Source organism: Pinus tabuliformis, chromosome 6 (genome assembly GCF_031772625.1).
Source record: "Pinus tabuliformis cultivar Carrire ecotype Pingquan chromosome 6, CPIR1, whole genome shotgun sequence".
NCBI classification, from domain to species: Eukaryota; Viridiplantae; Streptophyta; class Pinopsida; order Pinales; family Pinaceae; genus Pinus; species Pinus tabuliformis.
In genome coordinates, this window is record NC_142292.1 from 622,319,059 (window position 1) to 622,332,612 (window position 13,554).

General features: G+C 36.3%; 1 protein-coding gene and 1 pseudogene across 1 annotated transcript; both read left to right on the forward strand.

Moving 5' to 3' along the window:
* Nucleotides 1–1,182: 1,182 nt before the first annotated feature.
* On the forward strand, nt 1,183–1,632 carry LOC149260126 (uncharacterized). Its single transcript, XM_089456773.1, has one exon. The coding sequence runs from the start codon at nt 1,183–1,185 to the stop codon at nt 1,630–1,632; it is 450 nt and encodes a 149-aa protein (XP_089312899.1).
* A 6,505-nt stretch (nt 1,633–8,137) lies between these two features.
* LOC149260127 (bidirectional sugar transporter SWEET3b-like) lies at nt 8,138–8,919 on the forward strand (annotated as a pseudogene).
* The last annotated feature ends 4,635 nt before the right edge of the window (nt 8,920–13,554 follow it).

The window sequence follows — 13,554 nt, forward strand, 5'->3', positions numbered from 1 at the left end:
AACAACTTCCCTCAGCGAGAGGGCTCAAAAATGTTTCAGTTTCAACAAAAACTCAAATATCTTAAATCCCAAATCAAGTGTTGGAATAAAGAGACTTTCGACAATATTTTTAAAGTGCAACAGGATCTAAACAAGGAAATGAGAGAGCTCTAGCAACAAATAATCACAGAGGGATACAAAGAAGGGATATTGGCACAAGAACAACGCATTCACAATCAATTGGAGGAGGGGAGGAAGTACGAGGAGATACTGTGGAGGCAGAAATCCAGGATCAGATAGCTGAAAGGAGAAAGGAACACCAAATTCTTCCACTGAACCACAATTCAGAGAAGAATGCACAACACCATCTCTTTCATTCAGAAACTGGGAGGGGAAAGAGTGGAAAATCATGCAGAGATTGAGCAGGAGTTCATAAGACACTTCCAGTAGGTTCATTAAGAGACTCAAATAGATAGATGGCCTGCTATAGAAAAAATCATTCAAAATGTGCCAAAAATCATTACAGAAGAACACAATGAACTCCTTCTGTGCCCAATATCGCCACAGGAGGTGGATGCAGCAATGAACCAACTCAAGGAGGGCAAAGCGCCTCGCTCGGATGGCTTTACTACTACATTCTTCCACACTTTCTGGGAGCTGATTAAGGAAGAGATCTGGCTAGTGGTGGTGGAATCGTGTACTTTTCATTGGCTTTTTCCCTCTCTTAATTCAACCTTCATACCGCTCGTCCCAAAAGAAGAAAGCACTATTACTCTGGAAAAATTTCATCCAATCGCTCTTTGCAATGTAATTTACAAAGTGATATCTATGGTCATTGCGAACAGGTTAAAGCCACTACTTCCCTTGCTCATTTCGCTCAAACAATCAGACTACGTGGAAGGAAGACAGATTTTGGACAGCATTATCCTTACGCATGAAATCATACATACCCTCAAGCACACCAAACAAGCAGGTATGATTCTCAAGCTTGACCTCTCAAAAGCTTTTGATAAGCTTAGTTGGACATATATACAAAAAATGTTAACTTCTTTTGGATTTTCTCCAATGTGGGTACGATGGATTCTGAACCTAATATATTCAACTTTCTTCTCTATCCTCATAAATGGCGTCCCATCCCGTCCTTTCAATCCCTCCAGAGGAATTAGGCAAGGAGATCCTCTCTCCCCATTCCTTTTTGTGCTCATGGCAAAGGGCTTGGGTTGCCACATCAAACAGGCCCTCCTCTCCCAGCAGCTCAAAGGTGTATCCATTCAAAACTCACCTGCAATCACTCATCAACAGTTTGTTAATGACAACATGCTTTTTGGATACCCTTCAGTTCAGGAAGAATCTTTGTTCAAATCCCTTCTGAATGACTTCTATGAGGCTTCAGGAACCAGTATCAACAAGGCTAAATCGCAGATCTTCTTCTTTCACACTCCCCCTGTTACCCAACACGCCATAGCTCGAATCCTAGGTTTTTCCATAGACTCTCTACCTTCTAAATACCTCGGAGCCCCCCTTATTGATTTTGCCCTCAAGCATGCCTCCTGGCATATGCTTCTTGAGAAACTTGAATCACATCTCAATCTATGGACTCACAAAACTCTGAATATAGCTAGTCGTTTGGTGCTAATCAAAGATGTTCTATAGGCAATGCCACTCTACCTATTCTCAATCCTTGCAGCGCCTAAATGGGTTATCAAAAAAATAAAGCCTCTACAGCACAACTTCCTTTGGGGTGAAACAGGTACAAATTGCAAATGGGCCTTTGTAAAATGGATGACAGCTTGCAAGCCTAAAGAAAATGGGGTAATCGGTTTGAGGGATCCCTGTCACAGCAATGCTATCATGTGCACAAAAATCTGGTGGCAATGGCTCTCTGCTCCCAACAAGCCATGGGTAGCTATTTGGACAGCCAAATACGCCAATCATAGACCACAAGAAGAGCTCATTAGATTCACTCCCACTAAAAACGGTTCACTCATATGGAATGCTACAAAACAAAACTTCTTGTTGATCCGGCAACACAGTTTCTGGGAAGTAAGGAATGGCAGATCAACTCTGTTTTGGATGGACGCTTGGAACTAGCTACCAAAGCTCAATAACATCCTAGGACAGCCTCCAAACCACTCCTGGGAGGAGAAGCAACAGAAAGAGGTCCGACAGCATTGGACTCAGGAGACTGATCAAGGGTATAGACAATGGAAGCAAAGTGACAGGATAATTGAGAACGCGGATCACCAAACTAAGAAGGACCTGGAGAGGGAGCTCCAAAATCGATGAATTAGATACTTTGAGGGCAGGGATATTCTACGATGGGGTTACTTTCCTAGATGAACCTTCACCACCAAAGAGGCCTACAAAATCATTTGCACAGATCTGGCGCCCCTAGATCCCATCTAGTGTAGAATCTGGTCTCCAGGAACTTGGCCCAAAGTCTCTCTTTTCCTCTGGCTGGTTGGGCACCGAAAATCCTCACTTGGGACAATCTAAGATGAAGAAACTTTCATGGGTCCTCTATTTGTGCTAATTGTAACTCTTAGGAGGAAACAATCCAACACCTTCTAGACTCATGTTCCTTTGCCAACCAGTTGTGGGAGAAGGCCAACTTTCGATGTCAAAGAAGATGGAGAGTGTCTGATGACATCACCAACTCCATTCGCCAATGGCAACAGAACCCTTACAAAAGTGAAACTCTCAATGAATTATGGAGAATGATTCCTGGACTCCTCCTCTGGTCCATCTGGAAAGAGAGGAACAAGTGCATATTCAAATATCAAAGTACTTCGTTAGAGATCATATGGAGCAACTTCTGTCTTAATCTAAAAGAGACCTTGGTGCTTTTCACTTGTTCTGCGGATGATTTTCCCTCTCTCACAAATGAGAAGGCCATTTGGGAAAATTGGAACATGCAACTCCCACAGGGAACTCAAAATCAAGTCCCCTCAAAGCGTATCAATATCAAAAAGGAATCATGGACGCCCCCCCACAAAGTACACTTTCAAGCTCAACTTTGATGGCGCTTCAAAGGGTAACCCTGGAAACGTAGGATTCGGTGGCATATTTAGAAATCATGAAGGTTCACCTCTCCTCATATACTTTGGGAACATAGGATGGGATACTAACAACTCAGCTGAATTGGAGGGGATCTGTGAGCTCCCTTCCTGGTATTCGTGTCTCTGCTGCTCTGTTTACCTGGCTATTGCTCTGCCTTACTGGCATCCCATTGCTGCTCCCTATCAGATGCCTCGTCTTCGCCAAAGAATGGGGTGCCAAAGAGACTAGCCCTGGCGTGCGCCTACCATCTCATCCTCTGATTCGCCTTCCCTCTCCAGTGAGCTGTTTGCAGGCCACTACCCCAGCACCCATCGTGGGAGAGGGTGGCTCCGTTCATCTAGATATCACCCTGAGCTTCCTTCCTCGTCTGGCTCTGCAATTTTCTCTTTTCACAGCTCTCTGAATCGCCCTAGGATAACGGCTCATATCTCGGTGGTCTTCCATGAGTCGGAACAGATTGAGGACTCAGGATCTCATCCGGGAGGTTCGGGGGCAGTCTCTGCTCCTTCTTCTTCCCTCCAGTTGGGAATTGGAATTGCGCCTCGGCAGGATTTGAATGTTCAGGTTTGCAGCGCTCAGGATGCGGTGATGGTGCCGGTTGACCCTGGTCCCTCCGATCAGAACATGGCTCAAGCAAGGGATCTGCCAGAGTATGGTTGGTGTCGTATCGAGGAAGAGCCTCCAAATGACTAGTGCACTTTCCCTGGCTTTATCTTCATGTTATGCGACCTTCACCACTCAGCAAGTTTGTAATGCAAATAGTTTTATGGTTTTCCTATGTCTTTTGTATTTCTTTTTAATTATGCAACATCAAGATAATATCAACCCAGTCCCCTACGTGGGTCCTGAAATCAGTCTCAACTATGTACTCACTGCCTACAGTCAGTCTTCTCACTTGCTTTTCTTGACAGTTCTGCCTCTCTTTAGAGCAGAGTCTTGACTTCGGTCTCGATGTAATCGTACCTCCTTACTTTGTTAATAGAATTAAACTTACTTAGAAAAAAAAAATACTATTTCTTACTTAATAATGTAGATTTTAATGATACTCTAATCATAATAGGTATAATTTAAATGTTCTCAGCCATTAAGGCAGATCAACGGTGGAGGATAATGCGAAGGCACATGAGTGGACCCGACCATAATTAACCCGAAACCAATGTAAAGCGTTGGATCTGTGGGAGCAGATCAATGACGGAGGATAATGCAAAGGCCCATGCATGGACCTGACCATATTTAACCTGAAACCAATGTAAGGCATTGGATTTGCGGGAGCAGATCAATGGTGGAGGATAATGCAAAGGCCCATGTGTGGACACTTGTAGATCAATGGCAAAGGATAACACGAAGGACCATGAGTGAACCTGACCATATTTAACCTGAAACCAATGTAAAGCGTTGGATCTGTGGGAGCATATCAACAGCGGAGGATAATGCGAAGGCCCATTAATGGACCCGATGATCCATAAGGCATGTCGGAGTGGTTTTTAAACAGTGTAAGTGGATTATCGGGCAAAGGAAGAACAGTAAGTGGTATCAGAGGGCGAGCACTCGATTCCACTTAGTGTTTGACACGTAGCAGCGAGTGGAGTGGGGAAACCACTTTATCAGGCGGTTAAACCCTGTGTGTGTTAGCAACTCAAAACAAATGTAAAGCATTGGATCTATGGGAGAAGATCAACGACAGAGGATAATGAAAAGGCCCATGACTCGACCCGACCATATTTAACCCGAAACCAATGTAAAGCGTTGGATCTGCAGGAGTAGATCAACGATGAAGGATAATACGAAGGCCCATGAGTGGATCCCTGCAAATCCATGACGGAGTATAATGTGAAGGTCCATGAGTGGACCCAACCATATTTAACCGAAAACCAATGTAAAGCGTTGGATCTGCGGGAGCAGATCAACAATGGAGGATAATGCAAAGGCCCATGAGTGGCTCGATGATCTGTAATACATGTTGGAGTGGTTTTTAAATAGTGGAAGTAGATTATCGGGCAGAGGAAGAATGGTAAGTGGTATCAGAGGGCGAGCACCCGATTCCACTTAGTGTTTGACACGTAGTAGCGAGTGGAGTGGGGAAACTGCTTTATCAGGCGGTTAAACATTGTGCGCGTTGGTAACTTGAAACCAATGTAAAGCATTGCATCTGTGGGAGCAGATCAATGGTGGAGGATAATGCGAAGGTCTATGAGTGGAACTGACCATATTTAACTCGAAACCAATGTAAAGCATTGGATCTGCGGGAGTATATCAATGACGGAGGATAATGCAAAGGCCCATTAGTGGACCGGACAATATTTATAAATGCAGATGTATAAATTTTGAGATCCGCTTATATGATTCAGAGCAGAAATTTAATGTATTTCCTTTTTGTTTCTATAAAGTGTTGTACCAAGGCCTTTTATGCAAAAGTGTTATTGAAACGTTCGTTAATTTATAACCTTGAGTGGTATTTTGGGTGGCAAAGCAGTGGTAAGCGGTATCGAGAGTTTTGGCTCCGATTCCACAAATCGCAGGACACATAGCAGTGGAGGAGTATGGGGAAACCACTCTATAGGGCGGTTAACCCCCATGTGTCTTGTCAACCCGAAATTTACCGTGAACCGCTGGATCTTTTGGGAGAAGATCAACGACAGAGAAGTAATAAATTTTGGGTGAGTGTTTAAAAAAAAGACCAGAACCTTCTTTTTTCTACAGGCTCGTGATATCACGGACAATTTAAACACAATTGATTCCCTTCTTTTTTCTACAGGCTAGTCATCTCATTTGAATGAAAGTGGAAAAATATCGCGGAAGAAAAATGTCTAGATACTTGTAAGCTCTTATTTTCTATCCATTATGAATCCTTTGATCATACTTGATTCTCTGCACCTTCTCCATAGCTACTTCATTTCTACTTCATTTCCCAATCTCTCACATTCCTTTTTTCGTTCATGTAATGAAATTTAACATCAAAATTTAGGGAATAATTCAATCAGACACGAACTACACCAAATTATTAGAGACAGCCGCAAGAGCATAGAAACAATTAAAAACACAATCACTGAGAAAGTATTTTTCCAATGCTGAAACCTAAAAAAATAGTAGGTAGAGAAAATGAAGGCTATGAAAGATTTGTCACCTTTCTTACGAGATAGAAGCTGAGAGAAGCCCTTCAAATCTTTAGAGCAATCCTTCCAGCATTCCAGTAATCCTTCAACAATTCCAACAACCTTAAGTACTTACAAAGAAATGCATGCATCCATGGAGCGTTTCATTATAATATATGGAATGGGCTCAATGAAAATTTGAGACGCTCAAGATCGAGTGGCACTGTTATCCTATCGGGCATGGAGTGGGAGAGTTATTTCCATTGCGGTTTAATGGAACAATGTTGGAATAGTGAAATTGATGGACACGTGTTCTTTGGAAGAAAATAGTTGGCAAATGGTTGAAGATGCTTAAGTTTAAGAATGTGAATAGACATACATTTCAGAATCGGGTTTCAATATATGTTTTATAATTTGTTTTAAATATATTTCTCAACACTGAAAGAAAACTTGGCAAATGGTTGAAGACGCATAAGTTTAAGAATGTAAACACACATACGTTTTAGAATCAATTATAGTTGGAATATATATTTTATAATCTTTTTAAATACATTTCTCACTAATCAACATACGTGGTTATCAACAAGAGGTACTGTAAATTTTTAGTCATTCTTTGTAGAGAATTAATTTAAGTATGCTTTAAACACGTGATTTAGACATGCAAGTAAGTTAGTGGTGTCAATTCTATTCATTGATATAGTGACTACTGATAGTGGTATCTTTCAATTAAGGCCATTGATAAAAAAAATTAATTAAGAAAATGATTAAAGTTGCCAACTCCAATAGGAGGGAGGCCTATCGAAGTAAAAACTATAGTAACATAACTGTAAAGCAAATGGAGAAAGATTCAACGGAGAGAGATTCCCTGATATCCCTGATAACCATTACTATATGGGGAAAGTAAGATGACCCTGAGAGAGACGCCCTGATAACCATTAGTATATGGAGAAAATAAGATAACCCTGCATATATGCGGTTAACAAGAAAAGCAAAGGTAAACAACTAATTGAATGTCCATGGGAGGAACACAATATTAAACATTGTGTTGTTGACAGTTGCCAAGAAGGCGATTGAGGGATGAAATGCATTTGAATAATATGTACTATTGTGTTTGTTTAACGTGCTCAAGTCCACTTTCTCATGCTGCATGAGGGTATTTTTTCAAGTGACGAAACGGGTATAAGAATACACCCACCCTGTCATATAGCTGAATTCCCATACTGCAAATGCTATAAGCAAAACGCTTGTGCCACCTCCCGCTAGAGGCACTGTGTTTTTCTTATTTTCCTCGTGGGTGTTTGTGAACAAAGAAATGATGAACAACTTCATACGCTTGGGTGTTGGAATTTTGGGTCTCTCACCGACACTAAATCCCTAATATTACGCTCTCTCTCCTTTATAATCATAGATATAAATTTTTATTTTTATAAAATCACATCAAACCTTTCTTTTTTGCATTTGAGATAGTCGTGTTCCTCTTATATGAAGTAAAATGTCAATCATGTCCACTGATTTATTTGATTTGACATGACATTACAGGAAGTGCTTTTGCTTTGCTCATGTATAGAGCACCAATGTGAGTATAGTGTGCAAATATTACTAGATTAAAATTCAACTCGGAATAAAATGCCATATTGGGTATAAGATTAATCTGATTTTTTGTGATATTGGTGAACAGTACAACATTCAAGAGGGTGATAGAAAAGAGAACTACAGAGAGCTTTTTGGGTTACCTTGCACAATAGCACTCTTCAATATTCTTCTCTATAAGTTCTATGAGTCCGCACGGGTGGGATAACATTGTAGTTATGGTTGTGAATGGCATTGGCCTTCTTATCGATTGCTGCTTTGTTTGCATCTATCTTATATTTGCTCCACCTAAACCCAAGTTAATATTGGAATTTCAGTATATTACGTCTGATATAACTAAAACTGAAGAGACGACTGGGTAAAACTAATGCAATCTGGAACGACTGGGTAAAACTAATGCAATCTGGAGGGAGAAAATGGCTGGGTTGGTCCCCTGTGCGTTGATGCTGTTTGGGGCTATTGCGATAGCTTCATTTTGTGCAGTCAGTAACCACAAGCATAAGAAGGTGCTTGTAGGAACGGCAGGAATGGTAGCGACTGTTATTCTCTACGCTTCACCGTTATCCGTAATTGTAAGATTTACATTGCTCTGTTCAATTTTCGTAATTATTAAAAAATCTCGGAAGGCTCCGCACCGTTCAGCTTCGATTATTGCTACTGATGGTGGCTATTGTAAATGTCTTTTTACTATGCTTATTGCCATTCAGAGAATTGTAATCCAAACGAGGAGCGTGGAATTCATGCCGAGCTTCTATTTCTCGTTGTTCGCTTTCCCGGGAAGTGTGCTGTGGATGGTGTATGGCTCTCTCACCAGAGATATTGTCATCATGGTAATAATATAATAATTAAATTGTTGTTACCAGTTTATATGACGAGATTGATGTGATCAGTTTACATGACCTAGCAATATCACGCAGCAAGAACCGTTAATTTGAAACTACCGCTAAGTGGTTGGTTGCTTTGTGTGTACTTCATATTCTGCGCAGGCACCAAATTTTGTTGGAGTGCCTTGGGGTTGGTTCAGATGGTTTTATACTGTTTTTATCGCAACAGGAACCCACGAGTTGAAGATGCAAAACTAGTGGATGGAGGGCAGCCGTTGGAACCGACGAAGGAGAAATATGAGGAAAAGAGGGAGGAGGAAAAAGGAAAATGCCAATCCGATGAACAAGACATCGAAATGCAGTTGAAAGTATGAGCAGAGGGGGAAGTAAAACACGACTATCTGCAAATTGCATGTTCGTTTATCCGTGTATCGAATTCTTTCATCTGTTATTACTCTTTATACCAGCAAAATAGAACAAATAATCGATTATTTATATCACAGCACTTTGTCTTTGTTAATGTGGAGAAATTTAGGTATGAGAGGGAGATGTTTAAAAGACCAATTTTAAATTTGACAAAATTTGTTGAAGTGTTTAAAAAACCAATTCTAAATTTTAAATTCGTCATTTCTCATGGTCCTGGTTTTTCTCATTTTAATTTCGATGTATAGTGCCAAGGTAAATGAGGTAAATGAATGGAGGTTAGTTAATTAAAGTAACTCCAAAATACGTTTTATTAAAACACTTTTTCGTCCAAATCTAATTAATAAATAATTTAATTTTCATTTAAAAGAAAATCCAATGTCACCATGGTTAGAATTGTAAATATTGACAAGGAAAACCTTAAATGTGACCATTATAATTAATAGATTGTGAAAAGGAAAGAGTGACATGTGAGAATCATAATCATTAATTTGATTGATATAAATGTAAGCGAGATAAATTTTGATGGGAATTATAATTTATTAGATTTAATTTAAAAATAATAATAATATTTATGTTTATTAATATAAAAATAATAAAAATATATGAGAGATGTATATATATATATGTTTTTTGGTATAGAAAGATATTTTATAATGTATGGGGAAATGCACTTTGGTGTGTAAAATAAAGGAGTATATCGAACACATAATGATAATAAAAAACAAGGTAAGTAATAAAAATAATAAATTGATTAAATTCAATTTTTTTATTATTAGTTAGTTTTTATTAATAAAAATAGGAATAATTTAATTATTGGAGAGAATAATTTTTTTTTATTCTTCTTATTTTTGACAAAAACTAATAGAGATTTTTAATAATCATAAATTTAAGCTATGTAATTTGCAAAGTTCAAGTGTCTCTAGGCCCTTGCATATGCCGATGCATTTCAAAATAAATTTAAACGACAAGAAATCACAATCTCACCCAAAATTATATTGCTAGACTATGACAAGAATAAGCCAGTTTATCTATTAGTTAAATTACTCCATAAAATTATACATGTCACATTAAAATAATAATAATTCATATTCATAACCATGATATTTTAGAACATATACATAATAAACATATAAAAACTTAATAAATTTCATTAATAAACATATAATTAGAAATATAAATATTTTTGTACATAAATATAATATCTATATAAAATATAAATAATTCCATAAATATTAAAATAGTGATTCATAATATTATATTTCATTGTCAAGTAGGTGTAGCTTGGGTGGTAAGGAGGGGTTACTATTATCCTCCCCACTTAACCTTAAAAAATAAAAAACATGTCAAAGAAAAATGTCAAATATATGTGTGTGTGGGGGCCTCTATTTGTGATTTATTAGGATTTTAATGAAATTATAATGTGTGTGTGAGCGAGATAATATTATTAGAAATCAGTATAAATATATCTTAGTTCCTCATTTATCAAGAGCTAGAAGGAATAGGTGCAAACCTTTCCTCGATTTTTTACACCTTGGCAACTTTGATCTTTGAGAGCTATTGGTAGATCCACACTTAGGATGACTCTATGCTAGTTGATATTACAATTGAGTATAAAGGAGACTTGGTAAAAGTATTTCATTCACACTCTCAAAAACAAATTAAATATTTCAGTTCATGTAATAACATGTAGTAACATAATTTTATATCAATTTATAAAGATACATTTTAATTAAAAATAAAACATAAAATTATATTTTCACTTCTGAGAGTAATGAAAATATTTATTTCCTATACATTTTAAAACTATTTCAATATAATATTCAAAATAAACTATTTGAATATTCATAGTAACTAATTATTTTAATAAAAAGTTATATATTTGTGTGTGTGTTTGCATAGAGATATTAAAAAAAAAAAAATTAATGTTTCTAAGAAGCAATTGAAAGTAAGAAAAGGTGTTGTCTAGCTAGGCTATGATTTTTCCATGATGACAAATTTATCCAACAAATCTGAATGTGAGAGTGTTTGAATCATTTTTTAATGGTCCAAACATATTCAACACCATGAAGAAGCCTTATGGCACCCAAAATTCAAAATCTTAACAATAGTAACCCAGATTTCCAAAAAATTATGCCTGGCTTCATCAAAATCATGCCTGAATTTGCTTCCTTTTCCAAGGAAGACATTACCTCCTTAGACTATAAAAAATAATTACTTCACGACAAGGATAATAAGTGGAATATATGTAATTCATTCAATTCTTAACATAAAATTAATATGTGGCATTTAAAAAATGTTAATAATAATACAAAAATTCAATATTAGACATAAATAAAATATTTCATTATTTTAATGTCAACTATATATATTATATATATGGTTTACAAAATGTATATATTATATAAAGGAATTCAAAACATTAAATTATTATGGTTAAAACAATTCAATTGGTCTCGCTATTCTATAATTTGGTACATTTTCTATAAATTTGGTCTAAAATCAAATAAATATTTGTTAGAGTTGTAAGTTTGAGCTGTGTAAAAGTGAAAATGCATAAACACTAATTCATTAATCAAATAATGTTACATATATAAGTACATTAGTGATTTACCTTGATTTCACAATCAACTAATTGAGAAAATATCTCAACCATACTCCTATTTAGGAAGCTAATTAATTCGAGAACGTTTTTCAACCCCACTAAATCTAACCAAATCCTACATAATAGTGACTTAATACTTCTCAAATGAGTGATCACAGCTCATAAAGGAGAACTTATGTACTCTAACACTCTTCCTTAACGATTTCTTCTCTTAAAGTTGTTAGACTCATAAGGAATACCTGGCAACAAGTTTATAGACTCAAGACGAGTGACATCTTACACCACTTGTTCATGATACTAGAGAATGATAACAAAGGTGATGAGACATTTTGATGACATGAATAATAATTGAAGATGATAAGCACAAGAATGACGAGTAATTAGTAGAGTTAATACCTTAACATGGGTAATGAATAGAAAATTATTTTGAATACCATTTTCCACCATCTACATGACCACTCAATTTTTAATATAGTAGTTGTGGGTAAAGGTCATAGCAGAAATGGGTTAAGGGATGTGGTGAGTTGTTTATTTAAGGTGAAGACCAAGATCAACCAAATTTTCCACATTAATTATGTTCATGAGACAATTTTTTATCTCACCAAATAAGGCTTTAAGATTTCATGGATGATAAGATTCATGATCGGATATGATGTGAGAAATCATCTTGTGAAAATTATAATGCTATATTCTACTATATGGGGAGGATGAATTGCAAGCAGAGCTTATTAGAGTGGGAGTCAAGTGGGATAGATACGATATGTCATGGGATGGTTACCCAAATTTGTTTCTGTTAGGAATTCTACTTTGAAAGGATAATGAAAGGGATGAATTAGGCAGCAAATTAAATTCATGGTGGAGAGAAAGAAGTAAATAAAAATTTAACCTAATTATAGTTACTTGTTCAAAACCAACAATGGAGAGATGCACCTATAACTTTTTGAATGATTTAATGTATTACTATATGATTAAATTATAATATAATAAAAGTTGAATATGATTTACATAGAGGCTTTATGCATAAAAAATAGTGTACATTCTTGTAATAACTACGTAGAAAGTGTCACAACTACTTATGATGTTAAGATTGTGGTAAAAGGCCCCATTATCGAGTTCAACAAAAAGGAAGACATAATTAGGTAAGGTATGATGATTCTCACTCATAATTGGGTAGTTGATCCTTGAAAATGATAAGCTACTAAAGTCATTTTATTCCACCTTAGCAGACACAATTAATGGATGAAATAAAAGGAAAAGTCTTGGGTCTATGAATCAACTTGTTTTCCATTAAAAGAAAAAAAAAACTTGTAAATTAAGGGAGCATCATTTTAGTATCCCAATGCAAGATAATTAGTGAATTATTGGAACTACTGAGATTTTGATTTAGCAGCTCCATAGAAAGATTGATGATCACAAAAGTATGTTAATGAAGTAGATAATTCTGTTATTGAATGATCTATTTCCATTACTAAAAGAATTGTATTTATGCTTTTGGAAGTGATGTGTCTTCTATGGGTTAGTGTCTCAAAAGTGTTAGATTCTCTTTAAAAACTATAATTTGAATGTATGTAATGATATTGTCATGCGAAATACGAGGAGAGGTATTTTCATGCTCATTTTACTTTTTCCAAACTACTGAAAATGACTACAAATGCCTAACAAAAAAGGGAGAAAATGAATTGTGACAACAATGAAAAGTCCTCCTTTATTGCCAAGTGATTTAGAATGAAAAAAGAAAATTTAATATTAACTTAACATTCATATCCTAAAAACTTTCAACTACATAGATAAACACCTTCTCTTTATAGTCAAAACCCAATGATTAGAGGTAATTATCTTGATTATCCTATCTTGTTTAATTATATTACATAAATACCTATTAAATATATAATATCACTCCACATTAATATTCTTTAAATACTTGGCATTATCATTCTCCATGATGTGTCTCAAATTATTTTTACATATGCATTCTATTTTA